At 48.3% G+C, this 24,789-nt stretch overlaps 1 protein-coding gene across 1 annotated transcript in view; it reads left to right on the top strand.

Annotated features, from left to right (window-relative positions):
• RAB6B (RAB6B, member RAS oncogene family) overlaps positions 1-24,789 on the top strand; it is a 60,371-nt gene that overhangs the window by 12,561 nt on the left and 23,021 nt on the right. Inside the window, exon 2 of the mRNA XM_038570926.1 lies at positions 13,408-13,466. Coding sequence (XP_038426854.1) covers positions 13,408-13,466 — 59 coding nt within the window. The remainder of the gene's footprint in view (positions 1-13,407; positions 13,467-24,789) is intronic.

Here is a 24,789-nt window from a genome sequence, read left to right as displayed (position 1 = left end):
AACTGAATTCTATCAGCAATCACAGGCGCTTGGAAGAGCTTGGATGCCAAGCCCCAGAAAAAAGTGTTGATACCATGCTCATACCTGATTGTAGCCTTGTGAGACCTGGAGCAGAGGACCCACATAAGCCATGCCCAGACTCCTGCCCACAGAAACTGTGAGATAATGAAGGGCTGGGATTGTGCCCATTGCCCTCTTGTCAAAGCAGCAAGTTGAGTAGCAGTGAGCAGGCTGTGTGAGGGTTTACATAGGAGAGCAGGAGAAGAAGGAGTGCCAAGGACAGGAGAGCAAGAAAAGGAGTGTCAAGAACAGTTCCCTATGCTCATGGAGACCTCAAAGACAGCACCCATGGATGTCCAGCCCAGGGTCCTCTGACAGACTCTGGATGCCACCCTCCATCTGCCTGAGTGAGCTTGCTCTCTTGGCCAGACCATAGCAATGAATGACCCCATGGATGGGGACTTTGGGTCTACTATCACAGGGCCCCTCTGACTGGGCCTCAGCTGACAACCTGGGTAACATAAGCCATGCCTATCAACACTGCCTTCTTATTCTCACTGCCCTACTCTTCCCTCCCTGTTAATGAGGCTTTTGCCCTTGATGACACCAGCAGTTTGCTTCTGGAAGAAAGGATAAACATGAGCATGTATGTGACTTTGCCAAACTCCATGCTGTGGATGGGCCAAGAGTTCCTATGAGTTAAATAAACTACCAAATTGCATTAACACCAGCCTAGTCAAAAGATCAGCTGGTGGTGGGAATTTAGCATTTGCTTCCTCCTGCTTTCAAACAAACATACATATCCTTACTATGAATTCATTTTTCACAGCACCCATGCAGCTACTCAGGCATGTGAACATGACTGGCCTGTGTAGGGTGTGAGTGGGATTGGGCTGAGCCACAGGCCATTCTGCCCATCCTGGTCTGGCTAACGAGGGAAGCCATGCCAGAGGGTCACTGTGTGCGCTGGCGGTGGGGGCTCCTGACCTGAGCAGGGAGTGGAGGGTGGCTAGTACTCAAAGCTAGCAGGTACTGGTGCAGCTGGTGCAGCTCCTCTCCTGGAGGGGAGACCCTGCACCTTTTTGAAGCTGACAGGAGTGTTTGAGATGACTCCAGCAGAGAAGGTCCAAATAGTAGGTGTACTAGTTGTGGTTGGGATGAGCTCTATAGTCTACACACACTATCTGGCCAGGTCCCAGGTGATTGTCAAGAAAGTCCTGCAGATGTTGTCTTAATAGGGTTCTCAGTTTCACAGCTAAGGCACCAGAAGGATCAGAGAGTTCCTACACACATTGGTCCCTAACTGGATTGAGTGTGTGTGTGTATTTGCATGGATCTCCATGCACCTGCACACGTGGTGGTTACACATGGGCTCTGCCCACTGAGCTCATTTGTCCAGGCTTGCTCAGTCTCCTGGCCCATGGTTAGGAGGGCTCACAGCAGCTTCCCAGTTAGATTCTGGTTTTCTATAAAAGACTAGGTTGATGTCAAGCACAGTTATATTCTGGTTTCTTAGGAAAACTTCATGTTAACCGGTATGTTTAATAAATCAGAATAAGCCATTTTCTGAAGGTGCCAGCAATCTGAGAGATATGGGTGTGTGTGTGTGTGTGTGTGTGTGTGTGTGTGTGTATGTGTGTATGTGCATAATTTTTAAAAATCACCATATTTTTCTTCCTTTAACTTTTTATTTTGACATAATTTTAGGCCTTTAGAAAAGTTGCAAGAATAGTACAGACTTCTCAAATGCCTTTCACCCAGAATGTTAACTTTTTACTGCTCTCATAGAATTCATAATATGAGAGGTGAGGCTAGGCATTTCTGCCTACATTGTACATATGAGGAAGCTGAGCCTCAGAGAGGATAGTAACTAACTTAAGATCACACAGCAAAGAAGTGGCAGAGACAAGATTCAAATCTAGATCTGTCAGACTTTAAGCACATGTACTATGTGTGATGTAAACATGAGTGTGAGTGTCCTCCTCTGCCCAAAGCACTTTCTTTCTTGTGTTGTAGGTCTGCTAGTGGCAAATTGTTTTGGCATTTGATTCCTTTCTTTCACCTTCATTTTTAAAAGATTTTTGTTGGGTATAGAATTCTGTGTTGACAATATTTTTCTTTCAGTACTTCAAAAATATTACTTCATTTTCTTCTAGTTTGCATGGTTTCTGACAAGGTAACAAAAAACTTTTTCTTCAGTGTTTTCATAGGTCTGTTATCCAACACAGGGTTGTTATTTGTGTTTGCAAAGTCAATGATCTTTTAAAGATTTTTTTTTTAAGATTTTATTTTTAAGTAATTTCTGTGCTCACCCTGGGGCTCAAACTCACAATCCTGAGATCAAGAGTTACATGCTCCACCAACTGAGATTGCCAGGTGCCCTAAAGATTTTTAAATAATATGAAATAAATATTACATATTTTACCATATATTAACCATTCCTCACGTTCATCGTCCCATTGTGCAGATCCACATTTCCATCTGATGTCATTTCACTTTCTCCTAGAGGACTTCTTTTAACATTTCTCATCATGAGCATCTGTGGGTGATGAAATCGATCAGTATTTGAATGTTTGAGAAGGTCTTTATTTCATCTTTGGTTTTGACAGATGTTAAATAATATATACCTGAAAGTATAGAGTTTTATTTTTAAAAAATATTTATTCGTTCATGAGAGACAGAGAGAGAGAGAGAGAGAGAGGCTGAGACACAGGCAGAGGGAGAAGCAGGCTCCATGCAGGGAACCTGATGTGGGACTCGATCCTGGGTCCCCAGGATCATGCCCTGGGCTGAAGGCGGCACTAAACCGCTGAGCCACCCAGGCTGCCCAGTTACAGAGTTTTAGGTTAATAGGTTTCTTTCAGTACTTTATAGCTATTGCTCCATTGTCTTCCTGCATGCATTCTTTCTGAGGAGAACCTGTTATCTTCTTATCTTTGTTTCTGTGTATCTAACGTGTCTTTTTTCTCTTGCTACCTTTATGATTTTCTCTTTATCACTGAATCTGTGCAAATGCATTATGATGTGCCTTGATGTGGTTTCTTTTACATTTCCTTTGTCCTGGGATGCATTGAACTTTTTGTGTCTGTGTGTTTACATTTTTCTTCAAATTTCATATATTTTCAGTAATTATTTTTTCAAATATTTTTCTCTTTCACTACTCCCCCACAACCAATCTTTTGAGACTTTTTTTTTTTTTAATTCATGAGACACAGAAAGAAAGAGAGGTAGAGACACAGGCAGAGGGAGAAGCAGGCTCCATGCAGAGAGCCCGACACGGGGCTCCATCCTGGGTCTCCAGGATCACTCCCCTGGCCGACAGCGGCGCCAAACTGCTAAGCCACTGGGGCTGCCTCTTTTGAGACTTTAATTACATATATGTTAGTCCACTAGACATCATTCCACAATTCACTGGGGTTCCAGCCATTTATTTCTATACTTTTTTTCTTTGTTTCATTTTAGATATTACTGTGTCTTCAAATTCATTGATCCTTTCTTCTGCAGTTAATCTGGGATTCATCTCTTGTTAATCCCATACGATGTATTTATAAGTCTCATACTTCTATACATCGTTTCTTTTTAAATGTTTTCTACATCTCTATTTAACTTTTTGAACACATAAAATAGATTTGAGAGCTTGTTTGGAGGTTCTAGCAGGGGAGCGCAGCTACTCGTATACCCTTGACTGAAGAACGGTCCTCCTCTATTGGGGATGGTTGTCCTCTTTGACCGAGAGCGCAACTTTGGGAGGGACGCACATTGAGCGGTGAAGGAGGAAGGGGACGCCCGCCTAGGCAGCCAGATCAGCTGAATCAACCCTGGCAATCAATGGGGTGACAGATGTTGCAGCCAGATCGCCCTCACATCCCATAAAATGGAGTTGTAACAATTTTTTAATGTCTTTGCTGATTCTAACATCTGTGTCAGTTTGAGGCTGGTTTTGATGGATTGGTTTTTCTTCTTCATCAGAGATCTATTTTATTGGTTCTTTGCACGCCTAGTGATTTTTTTAATTAGGTCTTAGACATTGTGAATTTTGCCATGGTGGATATTGGATAGTTTTTTGTATTCCTATAAATATTCTAAGATTTGTTAGCTGGGACTGGAATGGTGCTCACCACAGTGGGGCTGATTATTGCCCAGTACTGAGGCACAGCCCAGTGTCCCATAATGGTGAGGCTTTCCACTCTGGCTGGTAAGAACACGTACTTTCCCCAGCCTTGGGTAGTTTCCCTACATTTGCTGATCCATCCTTAGCTGAAGACTGAGGATGTTCAGGAGTTCTCTGTCTCTCCATGCATCTCACTCTTCTTAGGCACTCTGTCCTGTGAACTCTAGCTGCCTTGTTTTTCTGGACTCTCAGCACTACCTCTTCAACTCAGGGAGTCCACCTGGCTCCATCCTTCCTGTGCTGTGGCCTGAAATGTCCTCACAGCAACAATTTGAGGATAGTTGTGGGGCTCACGTCATTTGTTTTGTGTCTCTCAAGGTTTCCTGTCCTTCATTGTCTGCTGTACGATGTCTTAGAAGTCATCATTTCATGTATTTTGTCTTTCTTTTGATTGTTTCAAGTGGAAGGATAAGTCTGGTCCCTGTTATTCCATCTTGATCAGAAGCTGAAGTCCCAGGCCCTTGGTTTTTCATTTAATCATTTATTTGTAGGAGACACTGGTCTGGGCTTATGACTGTGATCACTGAATTGGGCAGGTGGTGTTGGGGCTGGTTAGCATCCTTGATTTTCATCAGTGATGTTCATCTAGTTGATTGTATTAGCATGTAAATTTAACTGGCTACATGATTTATGCCCTCTAGACTCTTCAGGAACTTTCTGTTGTCCAACTCTTATAAAAAGTGCAGTATTAACAATTGGTTTGGTTTATCTCATAAATACAGCGAATCTTACAGTTGGTCATGAGTTTTGTTTGTTTTTATTTTTTTGGTCTGAGGGGGCTTATGTTTTGTTGTTGTTTTTTGCTTTGACTGCCAAGGAGCTCAGGTAATTTTTTGGTCTGACTTCTGGAGTTGGGTAAGATGTTATGGTTTTGGTTTTCTTTTGTTGTTGTTGTTGTTGTTTTTTTTTTTTAAAGATTTTATTTATTTATTCATAGACAGAGAGAGAGAGAGAGAGAGAGACAGGCAGAGGGAGAAGCAGGCTCCATGCAGGGAGCCCGATGTGGGACTCGATCCCAGGTCTCCAGGATCGCGCCCTGGGCTGAAGGCGGCGCTAAACCGCTGAGCCACCCAGGCTGCCCTGTTGTTGTTGTTTTTAACAAACTCTTCATTCCAGCCTTATCTTTTTAGCTTATTTATCTTTTGCCTTATAATGCTCTCAGAATTATTAGTTGCAAAACAGAGATATCTGTTCTTACTATCCAGCTGATTTGAGCAGAGCAGACAATGAACGTGAGCAGTGATTGGGAAGTTCAGAGTCTCTGAGAGGGTTAGAGAACCAGGCCTGGAGCAGCAGTCTGAGTCAACCAGGACTGATCTAGGAGGAAGCATGGTTCCTGTGCTGAGTTCTGGCAAGAGCTGATGTTGAAACCCACATCAGGCTGCCTGCATGTGCAGAACCGAGGGAGTCCTCCCCACTCGGATTCATGTTGGTCATTTCTGGTAAAGTCTCACATGAGGGTCTGATGGGAGAGCCTAGGTCATGTGCCTACAACATGGCTGCAAGAAAGACTCCTACACTGGGGTGGATGGCTTTGGACCTCCTCAAACAGAGGAAGGATATTCAGAAAGATTCGAGGCTATTCAATATTATTATTGATACTTAACTACTGAATCCTGATATTTTAAACAGTTATTTTTCCAAAAGTAACCAGTAAATCCTTTTGGAAGAAAAAAGGTGGGGGGATTAGCCCAGGCAAGTGCTTCTTGTACACAGCAGTCACATGCCAGGCAGCACAGCCTCTTCTTCCATGCCAGTGCACTGTCCCTAGCTCCAGTGCCCCTCGGCTCTCCTGCCAGAGTAGACAGCCAGGGAACAACCCCTTTTTAGGCTCTCAGGGCTCCTGGCTGGTTGGGGTTGGCAGTGGTGATGGGATGAAAAGTTTGAAGGTTGACAAAGCGCAAAGGTTGGAAGGACTCTGGCCAAACAGGAAAGGAGCCCATGTTATGCTTCCATCAAGCTGTACTTCAGGCTTGGTGAGCCTTTGTCACCAGCCCCAAAGTAGAAGCAGGCCTTTAATAGCCTGGCCTCACTGGAGTAATGACCTCTTAGCCTAGTGAATGACAGAGCTGAGATGTATGTTGGTAGGGGCTAAGGGAGGGGATGACACCCCATGCCCCTGACTCAGAGTGGGCTTTCCTAGGATTGCTGGGCTTGCACAGAGAAGACAGGGAGGGATGGAGGACAGTGGGTAAGTGAGAGGGTCAGGAACAGGTCAGGTTCCCAGCTGACCAGGAGAAAAGGCCTCGGCCAAGCCAGCCCCTGGCACTGTCCTGCCAACCCCTCCACCCACTCCCTTCTTCCTCGTCCTCCTCTGTTCTGTCTTCCCTGGGTCCCTTAGTGAGGCCCAGGTGGCTGAGCAGCCTCTGTCAGAGGGAATTAACACACTTAATTAAAGTGTCCAATGAAGAGCTTTGCATATTTCTTAATTACTGTCTGAGTCTTTTGGGGGACGGTTTGAAATGGGATTTTTCACATTTCCTCATTTAGCCTACAGTGAGCCAGCTGGTCCCCTCAGGGCTTAGGTAGAGGCTGGCAAAGCCCTGGTTTGGAGCTGCCTTTCTGAACACGGGGTGGCAGGGTGGGTGTGGGTGGGGGGGCCTGGCCCCTAGCCCTCCAGGCTTGTCAACCTTATGGGAAGGTTAGAGCAGGCTTTTCTGTTCTGTGAAAACAGCACAAAAGGAAACAAGGGTCAGACAGTAACTGGTGTCTCACAGGTTCCTCTCATCATCGTAGAGCCCCGAGGCTGTGTACCTCATGTCAGGCCAGAATGGGGAACTATATGGGTATGGGGGTGCAGAGGGACAGCGGAGTCCTCTCCCCAGGCCCCTGCAGAGCAGGGATACTGGCCCAGGATAGCCTGGCCTCCTTTCTAGCTGCTGGGCAGGGATGGTTCCCTTCAGCAGGAGGTCCACACCAGCACTCATACAGTTTTTCCTGCTTGTGTTCTGGAAACTGAACCACCAGAATACCTGAGTCACCTGGGCCCAACCTCAGCCTTGGGAAGCAGATGTGCCTTTTTAGTCCCAAGGGCCACCTTCTGACAGCTGCAGACATTCTCTGACCTAGACCTGCTATGGGCCAAGGATGCAGGGACCCTTTCCCTGGCATGAGGACTGCTCTCCTAAAAACACATGGATCAAAGAGGCGGGCAGCCTGCCATGTAGCCAAGAAATGGCAGGAGGTTCTTCCTAAGTCTTTCCTGCCTCCATCCCTCCCACTCTGGGCCTAGCTCTCTGGCCCCAAGGAGGACCAGATGGAACCCCACTGTCTGTCCAGCAGGGTCCTATACCTGGTGTGGGCAGTAAATGTGGTTGTGTCACTTAGAACAGATTATGGGCCAAGGTTCTGGCTTAACCCAGCAAGAGGGCTACCCGGTGCACAGTTCATGCTCTTCAGGTCTTGCCAGACCTTCCACAAAGTCTCCAGCTAACTTTTTGTGCCCTCCCTCATATTCTTCCCCATTTCTAGCCCTCTCAGCAATCTCTCCACCACACCCACACCTGCTGTGGAAATGACAGGATGGAGAGGGGTCCTTCCTGGAGGGAGACAGTGTTAGAGCAAGAGTCTGGGGGCTCAGGGCCCATTCAGCTGTCAGCATGTTGCCTGGGCACAAGCCAAGCCCAGGAGCCCTCATAGCCACTGACCCCAAAGCCATGGAAGAGTTTGGCTTCACGTGGCAGCCTTGGAGAAGTGTGAGTGACCGCTCTATGCAGAGGATACCTCAGCCTTGCATCACCAGCTCCATTCAGTCCCTCCCCTGGGGACACTGATCCCCCTGACGCTCCATCCCCGTTAATCAGCCCAAATGGCCACCTCCTTCAGGAGACCATTGAGTTTGCCAGTGGAGTGACCTTGCCTTCTGGTTGGTTCTCAGCAGCCCCTCCCAAGTTGCTTGGCACTTTTAGAGTCTGCACTCGAATACCTCCACCATGGGAGCAGGGCTGCTGGGGAGAGCAGAGGAGCACCTGCTGTCTCTCTGAGAATTCTGTGCCCAGCATGGGCCTGCCACAGAGTAAGCCCCTAATGGCTGTTTGTTGAGTGGGTAGAGAGACCTCTGTGGCTACCTGGAAGCCACCCAAATGTAAAGCAGGCATATCGTTACTGAGCTCTTCTCACTGCTCACGGCTCAGCAATATCTTCTGGTAGTTTAGTCCCACATGATTAAACAGGGAGATGCATTTTTCCTCTTTCAACCAAATGAGGGTGAGTGCTTGGAAGGCCCCCTTGCCCACAGGTCTGCTGCTGGTGGGGACCTCCATTTCTTGCCAGGTCGGTGTCTCTGTGTGGTCCTTCCTCACATTGGCTGCCTTGGGCCTCCTCACAGAATGGCACGGCTGGGTTGAAGGGACATCGTCCAGAGTGTGAGGGAGCAGAAGCACTCCAGATAGGCTGTGCCACCTTTCCTAACCTAGCCCTTGAGAGTCACAGCACCATCCATTTCTGCCCTAGTCACAGGCCTTCCCCTAGACAAGTATCAGTGGCACATTATAAAAAGAGCGTGAGGATGGGGAGTACCATTATGGAAGTTATGAATGGCCACACCTGTTTCTACCATCTCTCTACTTAAGACCCTTCAGAAGCTGCCACCACCCTTGGGAGAGAGTCCATGGTCCTTGGTGTGTTCCCTGCCCTGCTGGCTTTGCCTCTCTCTGCCTTCCCTTCTTTCTTTCCCTCTCTCCACAGCTGGCGCCAGAGATAGAGTCTGGCTTAAATCAACCTGCTGGCCACAAGGAGCTTCCTTGAACAGTGTTTGCCACTCGGGCCTCTCTTCACACACTGGTCGGGCTCCATTTTCCCTGAGATAAAACTCAGATGTGGAGACCTCCACATGTATTCCCCATGGCTCCTAGACACGTTTCTGCTCTCCCTGGACTATTGCCTCCTGTCCCTTATCATGGCCTTGTGTCTCTGCCTCTGTGCCTTTCCTCACACTGTTCCCTCTGCCTGGAATACCCATTCTCTCTCACCTCACCCTCCCACAGCTCAGTGACTGCCCTGCCTCCTCCCTGTGGCCTTTCTGACTGCCCAGCCACCTGGGCCCCTGACTTTTGTGATCTCCTGCTTTGCTGCTGGTCAGACCTTTCCATAAACCAGCATAGCGTTGTGCATGCAGCATGGACAGTGGCGTCAGATCTGGGTTTATACGCCAGCTCCAGTGCTTACCAGCCCTGTGACCTTGTTGACAATAACTAACTCATTGGATCGTGATGAGGATTCAATGAGGGAACCTAAGTTAAGCACCAGTAAGTGCTTGTCTGGCATCGAGTAGAAGCCCAGTAAGAGAGTCCGTCTCCTTCTTTGTAAGGACTCCTGCTCAGTAATGAATTTTCTCACCCTCATTTGGTTGAAAGAGGAAAAATGCATCTCCCTGTTTAATCATGTGGGACTAAACTACCAGAAGATATTGCTGAGCCGTGAGCAGTGAGAAGAGCTCAGTAACGATATGCCTGCTTATTTAATCTAATCCTGCCGGTGGAGCTGAATCTTTGTCCTCAGAAAAAGCTCTGCGTTGCTGCAGTGGTGTCCAAGAGCTGCTGTTAGAAGGCATGTGGGACAGCATGACCTTGAGAACAGAGCTGTGAGGGGAGGGCAGCTCCCAGAGGCAGCAGGAGCTGCTCGACTGCACGACTGCACGACTGCACGATGCCGCTGCCCCTCTCCGGCCTCCCCCGCCTTTGGCGCAGTGGTAGTACCCAGTCAGGTGATGGCTGCAGCTGTCCTGCCACCCTTCACAATGAGACTGAGGTGGGCGATGCGAGCTCTCCGTTTGCAGGTTCCCAGACCTTTCCCCACCAACCCTCCCGCCCCCCGGGCGGTTGTGGAAGGTCTGAGCCACATTATCCTGGCAGCTGTGGACAGAGTGAGGGTGGTCTTGGAGAAGCTCTCAGGAAGGGAAGAGGGCGGGCTTCTGCTCTGAGAAATGAGAAAGATGGGTCTGGAGGAAGAGTAGGAAATTACTCTTGTTTGCAGGGAATCAGTAATGAACCTGTCATTCGGTCCAGGCCTCGGTTGGGGTGCTGGGCCCCAGGTGTTCAAGCCCACTCACGCGTACATTCTGAGCCCTGCCTTGTGTCCCTCACTTCCCAGTTTCTGACCTTCCAGATTGGGTCAGACATGGCCCCAGTGGGGAAAAGCCCCCTGCCTTTATCTAGTCCCAAGGAAAAGGTGCTGTGGTTTGGTGGGGCCATTTCCAGAGTCCTGTGACATCCATAGTGGTGGTGGCAGCAATGACTTATAAGAATCTGGAGACCCAGTGGGACCCCAAGATGCTGAAGAGAGTCAGGGAGAGGAGCTTGTTCCCTTGTCAGACCACCCTTCTACCTGGCCCCACTCAGTCGGGCCCTGGGCAAATAGCTGTCAACTCCTGTCTCCTTGCATATATAAAATGAGGATGATGTGAGCACCTGCTTCAGAGTTGAGGCCTAAACCATGTTATGGTTAGTGCAGGGATGCTGCAAGCACAAAATTCCCACAAGCTTCTGGTGGGTAAGGGTCTCATGTCTTCTGCTCACTGCTGTCAAGCAAATCTGTGCCTGGCACGTACCAGGAACACACTCTGTAAGTACAGAAGGCATGTGCTGCCCATCATGGTTATCGTGGGAATGCTCAGGAAATACTGGCAGGACTGCACACCTAAAAGTTCCTCCTGCACAGCCCCAGTGAACAACTTGTTGTCCTGGAACCTCCTTCTTCCACCTAGTAGTCACCCTGCGAGCCAGTGCTCACCCACTGCCAGTGGATGTTGTCTCGAGATGGGGTAACTTGGCCGTAGAAACCCTTGCAGGGATTTCTAAGTTCTCAGCCACTCCATGGACCTCCTGCCCCTCTAGTTACTTTTAGCAATTCTGTGGTCTCACCTCCCTGCCTGCTCAGCTGTCCCAGGGAAGAACTCATCACAGGAAGAGAACTGGTGTCATCCCTCCTTCTCCCTATTCTGCTCCCTGATGCTTGCCCCTCACCGAGATATGAGATGCAGTGTGTCACCACCTGAAGAAATTACTAGTGGACCCTGTGATCCCTCTTCCTGAGGAGGTGATAATTTTCCACTATCTTTTGGAAACGGAGGATGCTGTGTTGTCTTAAATTTTGTCTGCCTCTTGCTGGCTCAGGATTTCACTCTGTGGTCCCCTTAGCACTTTGCAGCGAGGCCTTTCTGTGTGGCAAACCTCTACTTCTCACCTTCATGTGAAAGTTAAGAGGAGATTTAAAGCATTTGGAAAGCACTTAACAGATTAATACCTATCAGTTTCCAAGTTAGATTAGAATAGATTGTGGCTGTGTTACTGCTCACCCCAGAGATGTTCAGAATAGAAATGTGGCTATTGTGACGCCAGCTGGTATATGACCTGGCACTACTGCATCAGACCCCCGGTTTAAGGGCATGGCCCCCCCACTTAGGTGCCAGCTACAAGTGGGCTCCCAAGGACACCGCATTTTGGGCCAACTGGCTGCAAATTCAGGGGGTTCCCATGACCCTCCTCAGGTTCTGTAATTTACCAGAACAACTCAGAGGACTCAGGAAAGTGTTCTACTTATGCTTTTAGTTTTATTTTAAAGGATGCAAATCAGAGACAGCCAAATGAAGAGACATGATGGACAAGGTCAAGCCAGTGGCTATGGTAGTTTTTTTTGTTTTTGTTTTTGTTTTAAATCTGATCTTCTGGAAATTATCTCAGTATGTCAGTTACCTGCCACCTCCTTCCACTTTTAAGCGTTTCCTTTGTGCCTGGCACTTTTATTTAATTCTTATCACTGTTCTTTGAAGGCTTTGATGTTATTATACCCATTTTAAAATGAGGAACAGAGGTCCAGAGGAGCGGTCATGACCACCTCAAAATGACACAGCTAAACAGCACCTCAGCTAGGATTTGAATCCAGCTAGTCAAATCTGGGTCAGAGGTGGGGCCTTCTAAGTTTTGCCATAGGCAGTCTGTCAGATGTCCCTTTTGGCTAGAAGATGATTGTCTTTCCCTTAGAAATGTGGCTTTTGGAAGACAGTTGCTTGTCTCTTAAATGGTGTACTACTAAGGCTTCACAGCTGGTAAAGGACCTTTCCCAGAGTTGCCAAATTGGGTTGCCCTGCTCCATCCACAGAGTGACCACAGCCACACCACTAAGCCCAGCCTGTGGACATCCCATCCAAGAATCAAGGGGCTGCAGGCTGGAGAACCTGCAGGTGCTGGCTCTTTTGTTTTCCCTGCCAAGGTTGTCTGTCTCCAGCAGCGCAGATCGGGAGGGCTCTGAGCCAATCTCAGCTGGGCCATCTCTGTCTGAGCCTCCCAGACCCATGGCAGAGACTTGATGGGACAGTGTAGAGAAGCACTCCTCCCTGGGCCTGACCCAACAGATGTTCTTTGGTCACCCTTCTTCCCCTCCCAGATAATGGGAAATGCTGCGGTAGGCATTTCCCTTACTTCTGGGCCCCAGGGGACCTGCACAGGGTTAGGTTAGAAGGCAAGTCCTGCAGTTTGGGAAATTAGCAGCATTTGTGGAATTCCCAAGAGACTGCCTCGTTTCTCTCACCTATGCCAGTGGTTCTTGTTTGGGGGTGATACTGCCCCTTAGAGGGCATTTGCAAATGTGGGAGGGGGGTCCTGGGTTGATACAGTGACTAGGGATCCTGCCAGCATTCATCTGGCAAGGTCCAAGGATGTTAAACCTCCTGCAAGGAGCTAGACTGTCAGGCACACACTACAAAAAATACTCCTGCCCTTGACACATTAGGGGATAGCCCATTTCCTTCCACTTCCCCCCAGTTCCTTGGAAAGCCACTCTCCTTACTAGTCCCCAGGCTGAGTGAATGGGAAGAAAAGAGCATGCCACCATCCCAGTGTGTGGCCAGTGGCAAGGCAGTATTTCCAGGTGAACATGGGCCCAAGCTAGAGGAGCATCTTGTGTTACACTCTGACTTGCTCTGATTCTTCATATATGGTTCTTGCTTTATTCAGACTCTTGGAGATCAAGGAAGACCCCGTGTGGGTGGTGAGAATTCTCGGGATGGGAGAGGCCTCCTGCTTGTTCCTGGACAAGAATTCCCCTACAGCCCACCCAGTGGAGACTTGGCCACCTCTCCTCAGGGTCCCTGTCCAGGGGTCTGTCTCCTGCTTCTGTTTCCACTTTTCATCTTTTCCTCTAGGCTTTTTCGTTTCCTTATCTGTTTGCTTCACATGACATGTGTTTAGAGGAGTCTAGCATACCTGTTACAGCTGAACCCCTCTCTTCTTGTTTTGCAGTTGGGAAGACGTCTCTGATCACACGGTTCATGTATGACAGCTTCGACAACACATACCAGGTGAGGTTCTGGGTGCTCATGCCTCCCCCACCATGTCTGCAGCCAGGATGGCTGCCCAGAGACTATGCTGGCCTCTCTCGAGGTCTTCTAATGCTGGACGTGTGCACAATGGTCCTGGGGTCCCTGGGCATCTGTTCTGCTTGGAAGACCTTTCCATCTGTGCACTGGCCTCAGTTCAGTAAAGACCCAAAGCCCTTTTGAAAATCCAAACGTTGGTAAAAGAAACACTTTCAAGAGGAAAATTGTAAAAATAGAGAGAAGACACATTTCAGTCTCTGTTCTCTTGCTCCCCATGGGCACTGTTTGGTTATGTGCAGGGTCATCATGTAGAGGAGAGTGGATAGGTAAGGTGTAAAATGAGGGAGATGAAAATTAGAGCAGTAAGAGAACTTGCTCCTCAAGCATGGTTATGTTTGCTAGACCCTGCACGCATGCACTGTTGCTAAGGCACTTCCTTCCTGGAGAGGCTAGTTCCACTGCTGTGCATGGGCAGGAGGCTGGACAGAGTGAGCTCCATGGCTTCTGGCTCTCAGGAGTGGTTTGGGGCCAACCAGTGGCCCAGAGGTGGCTCCAGCTGGCCCAAAGACTGAGCTCCTCGGTGTCAATAACATTTCACTCTCCTGAAATTACTGGTGAGTCAGGAGGTATGTGCAGATGAAATGAATTTCCCCTGCAACTATAGCTTTTTGCAGAAGGCACCAAATTTAATCATCTCAACTATGTTTAAGGAATAAAAAAAGATATTGTCTTCCATAACAAAGGGACAAATAATAATTTTTCTAAGCTAGTGAATTCTGTAAGATACTAGTTCCAAGACATGTTAGCTGGTGTTACTCCAGAAGAAAAGATAGGTATGAAGGCTCAGTGCTTATACAGATTTAGGAAACACTGGTAAACTAAAGCCAATCGACTTTTCCATTGCAGGATTTCTCAAGACTTTTACTACATCGATACATGGTTTTGATTTGCTGAAAGAGGGATATGGGTGTCAGGATCTCCCAGATGTGTTTGATCATGGAATCCTTTTGTTCCTGAGTCCTCAGAGGACAAGTATTTACAGCACAAACTGGGGACCTCTGTGCTAAGAGGTCCCTCTGCTTCCCTGGCTTTACAGAGGATGCAGAGCACAGCTCAGTGCAGATTACCGTTCTGTGTCTGCTCTTTGGTCTTGTCTCCTCTGGACCAATCATTGTTTTTGCCTCCAATACAGCCACTCTTTCTGCCCCCTCCCATTCCCTGCTTTTCCTCTGCTGTGTCTGAAATACCAGACAACTAGCGGCCTTGGGAACAGTGGGTAAGAACGTGCGGCTGAAGCCAGGACCTGTCAGATCTGCTCCTCCATTCACAGGCCCAGCACAGGGCCTGGCCATAGCTGGTGGTATCAGGTGCCTACTGGCACCAGAGTGGCTTGGAGAGGCATCCTCTGCCTTGGTTTTCAGACCCCACTAGGCTCTCTGGGAGAGGGGCTCTGAACTCTCTGCACGACCCAGGTCGTAGGCTGTAGAGTGTCTATCTTGGCCACACTTTGTCTTCGTTGTGTTCTCTCTGCAGGCCAGGGCTTTGTATGACTTTGTACGACAGCAGGCTTGCCAGGGGCCTCCTCCCCATAAGGGGGCCTCTTCCCACATCAGTCTTCCTTCGAGATTATTTCTAACAGACTTTAGTTCTGAAAGCCTGGGTATTCATTTATTTGTGTATGTGCATGTGTTTGTGTGTGAATGACCTCCAGATATTATTTTGATTATTTGATTTTTAAAAAAATTCTAAGTTATTTATAATGCCTCTTGTTGGTGTCCCATTGAAAACAATGGGACTCTTAGCTGACTACTGTTCTTGACAGTAGGTAGCAGCATATATGACTTTTGCAGTGACTGGTGATTCTCATGGGCATGGATCAAGGCCTCAACTCCCCTTCATGTCCTTCGAGTTTCTCAGAATCTCCTCCTACCTCCATCTCCAGTGTCCTCTCCCACTGCCTCCGCTTGCCCCGCATCCTGTGGTCCAGCAGGCGTCTCTGCTAGCTGCTCCCCACACGGGCAAACAGTCACGCCCTCCACACTTTGGCTCATAGTGTCGCCTCTGCTGAATGACCTTCCTTCTCCTCTCCTTAGCTGTGAAAAATTCTTCTGACTCATCAAGGCTCTGAGCACTTGATTGCTCTGCATATGGGGTCCTCTCTCTTCTCTCTGCCACGGCCCTGTCTGCCCTGGCACATTGTCCTCAGGTCTCCTTTAGTCTCCCAGTTCCACAGGAACTCCAGTGTGCTCTGGCTCCTTGGACGGTCTGTGTGTTTGGCTGAAGCCAGGACCTGTCAGATCTGCTCCTCCATTCATAGACCCAGCACAGGGCCTGGCCATAGCTGGTGGTGTCAAGTGCCTGCTGGTACCAGAGTGGCTTGGAGAGGCATCCTCTGCCTTGGTTTTCAGACCCCACCAGGCTGAGAAGCCTCAGGGGCCAGATGTCTTGGTGAGAAGGGGAGAAAACCCAAAGGGAAGCAAGACCTTCACCACCGTGGACTTTTTTGACTTTGTTATTGCAGCAGATAGAATTTCTTTCCCAATGCTCTTTAAGATGGTAATTAGGCTGGGAGGCCAGGGATCCAATTCTGTGTACACATAGGCCATTTTAATGAACTCTCTGGAGAAAGAGAGGGGGAAATGGTATTGTTTATTTTGTTTTTCTTAACATGGTGGCAGAGACATTTGGGAAGTAGACAAGATCCCCAAGGGCTCTGGGGAATGTTCCTAGTTGTCCCTGACCACTCCTCACCAACCCCCTCAAACATCTACTCCATTAGCCGGCAGGGCCCCTCACTTTCGCATAGCTAAGATGCTCAGTTCCCCAGACAGAATCCTTCCTCCCTTTCTCCCATCCTTTTGTGTGCCTCAGGCGCTGTCTCTCATCCTCCGTGTCCCTCATTTACTCATTCTGACAACAGATGTCTGTCACATGCCTTCTCTGTGTTTGGAGGGACAGTGAGAGAAGATGACCTGGCTGCAGAATCTGGCCCTGCCTTCAGCCAGGGCATGGAGGGCAGAGGGTGTCAAATCTCATCCTGGGTGGCAGTCAGTGAGCCCTCTCTCCATCTGGGGCCGAACAAGCCTGAGGCCCTAAGGGGCTGGCGTGAGGTCTTGTGAAGACCAGGGTCATGCAGAGTTGGATTTCCTTGTTCCACCTCTTGGAAGGGTCCTGTCTGCCTGGCAGGCCACGGAGAGAGGCCACCTTGTCAGCTGGCAGGCCTCAGGAGAGCAGGTCCCCTGCCACCTCTTGCCTGGCACTACCCCTGCTACATACACACATGTACATCCTTGTTCTCCTCATGGCATGTTTACTAACCAGCCTCTCACCACCCCTCCCTTTACCTCATCTAAATCTACTCACCTGAAGAAGCCAAAAATCAAGACTTTCAGCCTGGTGAGATTAACGTCTACAATAATTCTCTTGTATAAAACACCAACTAAAACATTGCTTTCAAAAGTAGTTGTAGAAGACACCTTTTGGTACCTGCACTGTGATGAGACTTGATCTTCTGTGTAGGCCACATGAAACACATCTGCAGCTTAGTCCTTAGGCTACCTGTTTAAAACCTGCACTAGCACCATGATGGGAGATTTCCTGCATCTGCAGGTGGCCACTGGGATGAGAGGCCAGGATTTGGAAGCAGCACTCATCTGGGGCTTCTCATAGGTCCTTCATGGGCTCTCTGTCTTGGCCATATATTAGCATCACCTACAGGGGAGATGGCCTAGAGATTCACAGGATGGGTCAGACAGTAGCATTTTTTAAATCTCTGAGGTGATTTAAATGAACTTTTAGCCAAGGCCTGAGCCAGTGGCCCATTCCTAGATCTCCTACCGCAGCACAACCTAGGAGACACTGACCTAAGGGGCTGCTCCTGGGAGAGGCCCCCACCTGCCAGAGCTTACTCAGCTGCTCCAGGAGTACAGGACCACTCCTAAGGGACTGGGAGGCTTTGCCTGTGCTGGGTCACTCCGAGGATCCCACGGAACCTCTGGGCAAGGAACAGAACAGGTGTGTCCGCTGTGCCAGCACAGGCCAAGGGGTTGCCTGAGGGACCCGCACCCCCTCAGTGATCTGCACCGTAGTTGCCAACTGCTCTGCCCCGAGGCTTTCCTCTCACTTCTGGGCTCTGGGTTGGTTTTCTGGGTTTTGCCATAGCAAATTGTCACAAACTGAGTGCTTTTATACAACAGAATTTTGTTTCTCACTGTTCTGGAGGCCAGAAGTCTAGGACCAAGGCTGAAGGCTCTGGGTTCCTCTGAAGGGACCCTGAAGGCTCCTCTGAGGCTCTGGGAGAACAGTCCTTCCTTGGGCCTCCCCCCAGCTTCTGGCAGCTGTGGCTGCAGCCCCTGTTATGAGGCTGCAGAGCTAGAGTCTCTGCCTCTGTCTTCATGTGGCCTTCTCACTGGGCTTCTGTGTAGTCTGCTCTTCTTGTGGGGACACCAGTCGTTAGATTTAGGGCCCTACCCTAAATACAGAATGATTTTTCATCTTGAGATTCTTAACTAATTCCATTTATAAAGACCCTATTTCCAGATGTCATGTTCTGAGGTTCCAAGTGGGCATGAATTTGGGGTGGATCATTATTTTCAACCCATTATGGTACCCCCAGTCTGATCCCATCGGGGACCAGAGCTTCTGGCCTGGGCCTCAGCACCATCTGGAGCTTCAGACAAGGCAGGGATCAGTGGCCGTTCTAGTGGGCACAGAAGTCTTCCTGGAGAGAGTGAGGGATGATTTGACTGTAGCTGCGCTGGAGGGAGGAATGATTACGTGCTGAAGGAGAAGCATTTGTGGAAGTCCAAAGTGTGATGGTCCAGCACTGTGTGTGTGTATGACGGGGAGGGGCCTGCCCACTGCAGTGGAAGGGAAGAGTGGGGCCTTTGGATGGATTATTGGCAGGCTGCATTTTCATGTTCATGGGCCTTACACACTATTGTCTTTATGGGTGCTTTGTTATTTCCTTCATTAAATATATATATATGAAGTTATATTTAATAACTTGTTAAAAGAACATATAATCCAGACTAGATTCATTATTATATATTTATTATTATTATATTCATTTTTATCTTGATTTTAAAAGGAATTAAAATTTAAAAGTTAAATATTTTCGTGGCCCCTGAAAGTACCATAGGCCCTAGGCTCTTAGCCTGCCATGCCTCGTGGATAAGCGGGTACAGATGGTTGGGATTGTGGCAGGCCTTGGAAGCTCAGAGGGGCTTGGGCTTGTAAGGCAGGAAACAAAGCTGTTGAGGGTTCCTACTATAGGCACTGATGGGATTGAAGATTTCAAACTTTGTAGGAGACAGATGTGGAGCACTGGGCTTGGGCAGAGGGGACAGTTGCAGGCGGGGCCCACATAGACCTGGATGCAGCTGCGTGTGACAGGGCAGGGCATAGAGAAGTGTGATAGAGCAGTTAATGCAGGACTGCATGGGAGCTAAGTGAGGAGCCTGGGCTGAGGACAGTGGAAGGAATGAGTGAACCGAGGGTCTTAGGGTGCAGAAGAGGGAGAGGCCGGGGTGGGTCTTAGGTTTCTGTCCAGACACCCTGGAAGACTCTCAGTGCCATCAGCACAAATGAAAATGCAGAGTTGAGTAGGAAGGGCTGATGGAACAGCCAAGTGAAAGTGTTTGAGAATGTTACATGGGGCAGACCTGGCATTCAGGGGGATTTCACTGTATGACTGTCGCCTCATATTTTGACCACAGAACTTAATGTCTGCAAAGGTGGAACTCTACTCTATGAAAATAAAATCATCATGTTGCTAGAATTAAGTTAGGACTAGAGTTCAATGTTTTGCCAGAAGCACAGCAGCATCTGGCAGAGTCGCCAAATACTGCCCAGGTGTAAGCACAGGGATGGCTGGGAGGCCCATGATTTCCTAGCAGGACACTTTGTTAGTAAGCTCTTGTCAGCTTCATTTCATCACTATCGACCTAGTTGGCAGGAGAGTTGCTGCTATTGCCTTCAGTTTTCTGTGTTTTGGATTTTTTTAAAGATTTTATTTATCCATGAGAGACACAAAGAGAGAGGCAGAGACATAAGCAGAGGGGGAAGCACAGAATCTGGTTGCACAAAATCTGGATCCCCAGAGTCCTAGGAACTGATGAGTCTTGTGGGTTGGTATACAGAAAGGAGGAGCAGACAGAGGGGCCTTTCTCCACAGAGTCTAAGATGCCACATGTCCCCGTGTGGTGTTCAGATAACCACGCAATACCTGGGGGAGACAGGGATAGGATCTTCTGCCCCTGGTTGAGGTGGTCAGAGTGAGGTCACATACCAAGGACAAGGATTCAACATGTTTCCTTTTACCTCAACTCTTTCTTTCTCCTTCAGAATGATGCCACATGCAGAGGAGGCCTGGGTTCCAATCCCAGGTTTGTCACTTAGCTCAGAGACCTTGGACCAGCATCCCCATTTTTTAGTACTGCATTCTCTTTTACCCTGGGAATTATTTGGATAGGATTTAACCCCTATTTCATCTAGACCAGTTGCCTCAAACTTTAGCAGTAAAAATGTGGTTAAATTGTATTTAGACCATAGCTCGCATCAGTCTTAAAATCTAGATGATGGAAAATCATAGGCCAGAAGTACTGTTGACACAAATGTGCATTACTATACACCATATAGAGAAGCAGAACAGAAAATTGAGGGACACCTGGTGGCTCAGTGGTTGAGTGTCTGCCTTTTGGCTCAGGTTGTGATCCCGGGGTCCTGGGATCGAGTCCTGCATCGGGCTCCCTGCAGGGAGCCTGCTTCCCCCTCTGCTTATGTCTCTGCCTCTCTCTTTGTGTCTCTCATGGATAAATAAAATCTTTAAAAAAATCCAAAACACAGAAAACTGAAGGCAATAGCAGCAACTCTCCTGCCAACTAGGTTGATAGTGATGAAATGAAGCTGACAAGAGCTTACTAACAAAGTGTCCTGCTAGGAAATCATGGGCCTCCCAGCCATCCCTGTGCTTACACCTGGGCAGTATTTGGCGACTCTGCCAGATGCTGCTGTGCTTCTGGCAAAACATTGAACTCTAGTCCTAACTTAATTCTAGCAACATGATGATTTTATTTTCATAGAGTAGAGTTCCACCTTTGCAGACATTAAGTTCTGTGGTCAAAATATGAGGCGACAGTCATACAGTGAAATCCCCCTGAATGCCAGGCATCTTGGCAAGATGACCTGGCCCTCTGAGACCCACCGGAGTACCGCTGGTCATCCACGTGCTCCTTCTGGAGTTCTGGACTGAGGGCAGACCTGGTCTTGCTCTAACATCTTTTCTTTCTCTCCACCTCTCCTCTGCCCTTTCTCTCTCTCATCTGTTGAGCATATAACAAATTAGGAATGTGGTTACCTCCTAGTACAGAAAACTGACTAATGGTGGCTTGAGAAGAGAGGGTGAGGTTTTCCAGGTACAAGCGGTCACAGTGGGACTTGAGGTGGTACAGCTGCACAGTGATGCTGTCACTCCCTGTGCTCTTGCTCTCACTCTGTTCCTCTTTCTGGTGTGTGGGTTCTTATCTGCATGTGGGCTGGCTGTTGCTCCAGACATCATCTCTGCATTCAAGGCAGGAAAAGAAAGCAAGAACTTTCTTAGGATCTCCTCCCCCTCCGGCAGACTGCAGCTTATGTCTTAACCAGCCAGAACTAGGTCGCCCAGTCACCCTTAACCCCTGGAGAGGCTAGAAAAGCAGAATTTCACTTTTACTGTCTTTAGGCCAGCAAGAGGTGGAGTAAGAGGTGGCTGGGGGTTATTGGGTGAGCTCACCAGCAGCAACTGCTATGTTTCATAGATTAATGGAACTCATAGTGCAATTATCTGCCCTAGAGTCAGGAGTCCATCCTGTTCACTTTGCAGGTTACCCTTATATGGTTCTTAGACACCCTCAAAAGTCCACCACTTTTGGAGGAGCATCTTTCGCCCTGTTAAGGAGAGGGCAAAAGATCCTCCGTGCTTGGATCCTTCCATGACCCTTTGAGAAGCCTCCAAGGGAGCATCAGGCCACACACATCACTGAGAATCTCTGTGGCTTTTGAAGGGATCGACCGATTTGGATGAAATTTAACATTTAATCCCTTAGTTAAAGGCAGGAGGTGCATACTCCTTGGTTGACCTTTCAGACCATAGGAGATAAAAGAGCAATTGATAAGTACTTAAATTGGGTGGTGACAGGCACAAGCCACATTCCACTGGGAGGAAAGTGACTGTGCAGGCTTTGAGGCTGAAGTGGCTGAAAGGAGCCTGGTACCTGTGCCTTGACCTCCTGAGTCAGCATCCCCTCCCCCAGAGCACTCTGCTGAGCAACTGGCACAGACGGACCCTGCCCAGCATGTTTTCCCAAGGCTGCCGCCTCCTTCCCCCACAGTGCCCACTTGCCAGTCTGAATCCTAAAGTTTTGCCAGCCTCATTTGCATGCTAATTTGCATGACTCTACCCTGTACTCTCATCTGATGGTCAGTGCAGAGCACAAACAGCCGCTTCATTGTTGAGGGCTCGTCATGCCCAGCTGCTTTCTGCCACTTATGGATGCTTCCCCAGCCATGGGCCAAGGCCTGGCCAAGGCTAGAAAAAGACACACATACACTCTTTTTCGTGAGTTCTCTTCCTGAGAAGAGTCTTGAGTCAATTTATGCAAATCATCATGCAGATTTCCACTGCGGACTTTATTACTGTGTCTTGTCAGAAAGTGGATGCAAAATTATATTTCATAATAAATGCACACAGCGAAAAAGATTCCAACGAGTGCTTCAGGAGACATCTCTTTTCTTGGAGATCCACTGGGCTGATGGTGGTCTCGTACAGAGGGAGGTGGGCAATGTCATTCTGCGCTCTGTGTCTGAGCCCCCATGGACACTGTGATACCACCTTCAGGACAAAGTGGATGTAGATGTGGCTATGAAACCTGTGCTTGTTAAGATTCCTCATGTTTTGTATAAAATGAAATGCTTGCCCTTTTTCATAAGCAGTGCAGTGTGTAAGCACGATATTAAAGGAGTAAATAGTGGAGTGTAGAGTGCAGCCCAGCCTCCTGGGAAGGGGCATCGGGCAGCACAGCTGAGGAGGGGAGGGAGGATCCGGGGAACCGTGGACTGGCAGGAGGGCCCCCCATATCAAGCCTGCTGCTCATGTGTCTTGATATCCTGCTTACATTCCTGTGGCATAGTTACCAGCAAGACTTATTTATAAGAGGAAACAAAGTACAGAGAATGAATACTTTGATTCAGACTCCATGCCAAGCTAGAAGAGGGATGTGGTCTCCTTTAGAACTCAGCCAGCCTTTCCTGAAGCCCTGGGAACACTAGTTTATTGATAAAGGATGTTATGAGGATTACAAGCCCAAAGTTTCCTAGAGCAAGGAAGCTTGGGAAATGTTGGATTCCATGTAATTGTTCGTGTTTCTTTCGTGCAGGACTTCTCAGAGTGTTTACTGCACCAGTGTGTTTTATGGCTCTCCCCTAGGAGTTAGAATATGCAACCTTTCTCAGAAACGTTTGATTACAGTTTACCTTTATCCTGTAGATTGCCGCATGGGGATGCATTTCCCATAACCAGTCTGAAAAACTTGGGAGGGTCTTCTGTGGAGTGGGTTTCTAGAGCTTCTCCTGGAAATCCTCTAGTGGGTTGGTCATTTGTGTTTTTACAGAGTACCTTTGCATAGTCTAACACACGTGATCTGCAGTCCTTAACGGAGGCTATGAATATACCCATTTCAGAGAGGAGGGGCTCCCAATCCAGTGCTCTTCCAAGCCCATCACAGAGTACTCAGATCCTGCAGAGCACTGGGAGAGGTCACTAAAAACAGCCCGTGATCCACCCGGTCCATTTGGCAAAGGTGCTAGCAGCATCCTCTGGGCCTGGCCATGGTCAGCCTCAGGGAGTCATTGAAGGAAGCCTACATTTGCTGGTAGAAGTCTGACCTTTCCCTCTCCCCAAAGGCCCATGAACTTCTGGTCTCCTCAGCCTCTTAGCCTCCTGGCATCACCAGGCTATGTGTATCTCATGGATCTGGGCTTTGCCTTCAAAGCAGAAGTGACTCCCTCCGCACCCCACACTCAACCCACACAAGCACCATGTTCCTGTCAACACACACCCCCCTTTATGAGGCATGCTGGCCTTTAAGAGGGAGTGTGGGGGTGGCAGGTAAGAGGGAATCACTGAGGTTTCTACCTGGGTGGCTCGTTCTTTTTGCTTGCTATCCTCCTATTGTTGTGTCGCATTGTGTCCTATTTCTGTTGATCTGTTTTCACATTCACTGTTTATGTGCTGTCAAGCCCATGAGTGATTTTAAAATTTCAGATATCTGTTTTTTAGTTCTAAGTTTGTATTTCGTTTTTCTTTATAGTTTCTCTTTCTCTTCTGAGATTTTTAAAATCTGTGCCTTGGTTATGAGCGTATCTCTATATATTTGAGCATAATCCTATTAGCTACTTTAAACGACTTGCTACTTCAGTAGCTGGGTCACCTCAGTGTTGGTCTCCACCTGTTTTTTTTCTTGAACATGGTTGGCACTTCATATGCTGAATAAATCAAGATTTATCCTACACGTTGTGATTAAGACTGTGAATTCTGTTTGTTTCTTTGGAAGAGTATTGGTTGAATCCAAATTCTTCATTGTCTTCCCTGTAGGCAGTAGGTAGGCAGCAAATTAAAGTTTTGTTCAGGGATGCCTGGGTGGCTCAGTGGTTGAGCGTCTGCCTTTGGCTCAGGTTGTGATCCCTGGTCCTGGGATCGAGTCCCACGTCAGGCTCCCCATAGGGAGCCTGCTTCTCTCTCTGCCTGTGTCTGTGCCTCTCTCTGTGTGTCTCTCATGAATAAATAAATAAAATCTTAAAAAAAAATAAAGTTCTGTTCAGATTTGTTTTGTTTTTAGTTTTAGGTAGGCTGCTTGGGGTCTGCACAAGCAGGGGTAGTGGCAGAGGGAGAGGAAGAAACAGGCTCCCCACTGAACATGGACCCTGGGATCATGACCTAAGCCGAAGGCAGACACTTAACCAACTGAACCAACCAGGCACCCCTTGGGCAGCTTTTGTATATAGAATTTGGAGTGCCCTCTCTGTGGCTTTCTTGTGGTTAAGATTTTGCACATTTTCTGGCTGTTGTGGTAGCTTTGGGATCTGACTTGTTTCTCAAAAAGCAGACTCTGGGTTTCTTGCCAAATTTTAGCAACCCCTGTGCTCCAGCCAGGGCTCCCCTCAAGTGAGCAAGAAGTCATAAAAACAGGAGCTTCACCCAAGGCTGTTCCCCCCCCCCCCTTTTTTAAGTTGACTCCCCTCCAATTCCTACCTGCTTTTGGTCACTTGG

Source organism: Canis lupus, chromosome 23, assembly GCF_011100685.1.
Source record: "Canis lupus familiaris isolate Mischka breed German Shepherd chromosome 23, alternate assembly UU_Cfam_GSD_1.0, whole genome shotgun sequence".
Classification (NCBI taxonomy): Eukaryota; Metazoa; Chordata; class Mammalia; order Carnivora; family Canidae; genus Canis; species Canis lupus.
The sequence above is the reverse complement of the archived record's forward strand: the minus strand, read 5'-3'. Positions and strand labels throughout refer to the sequence as shown.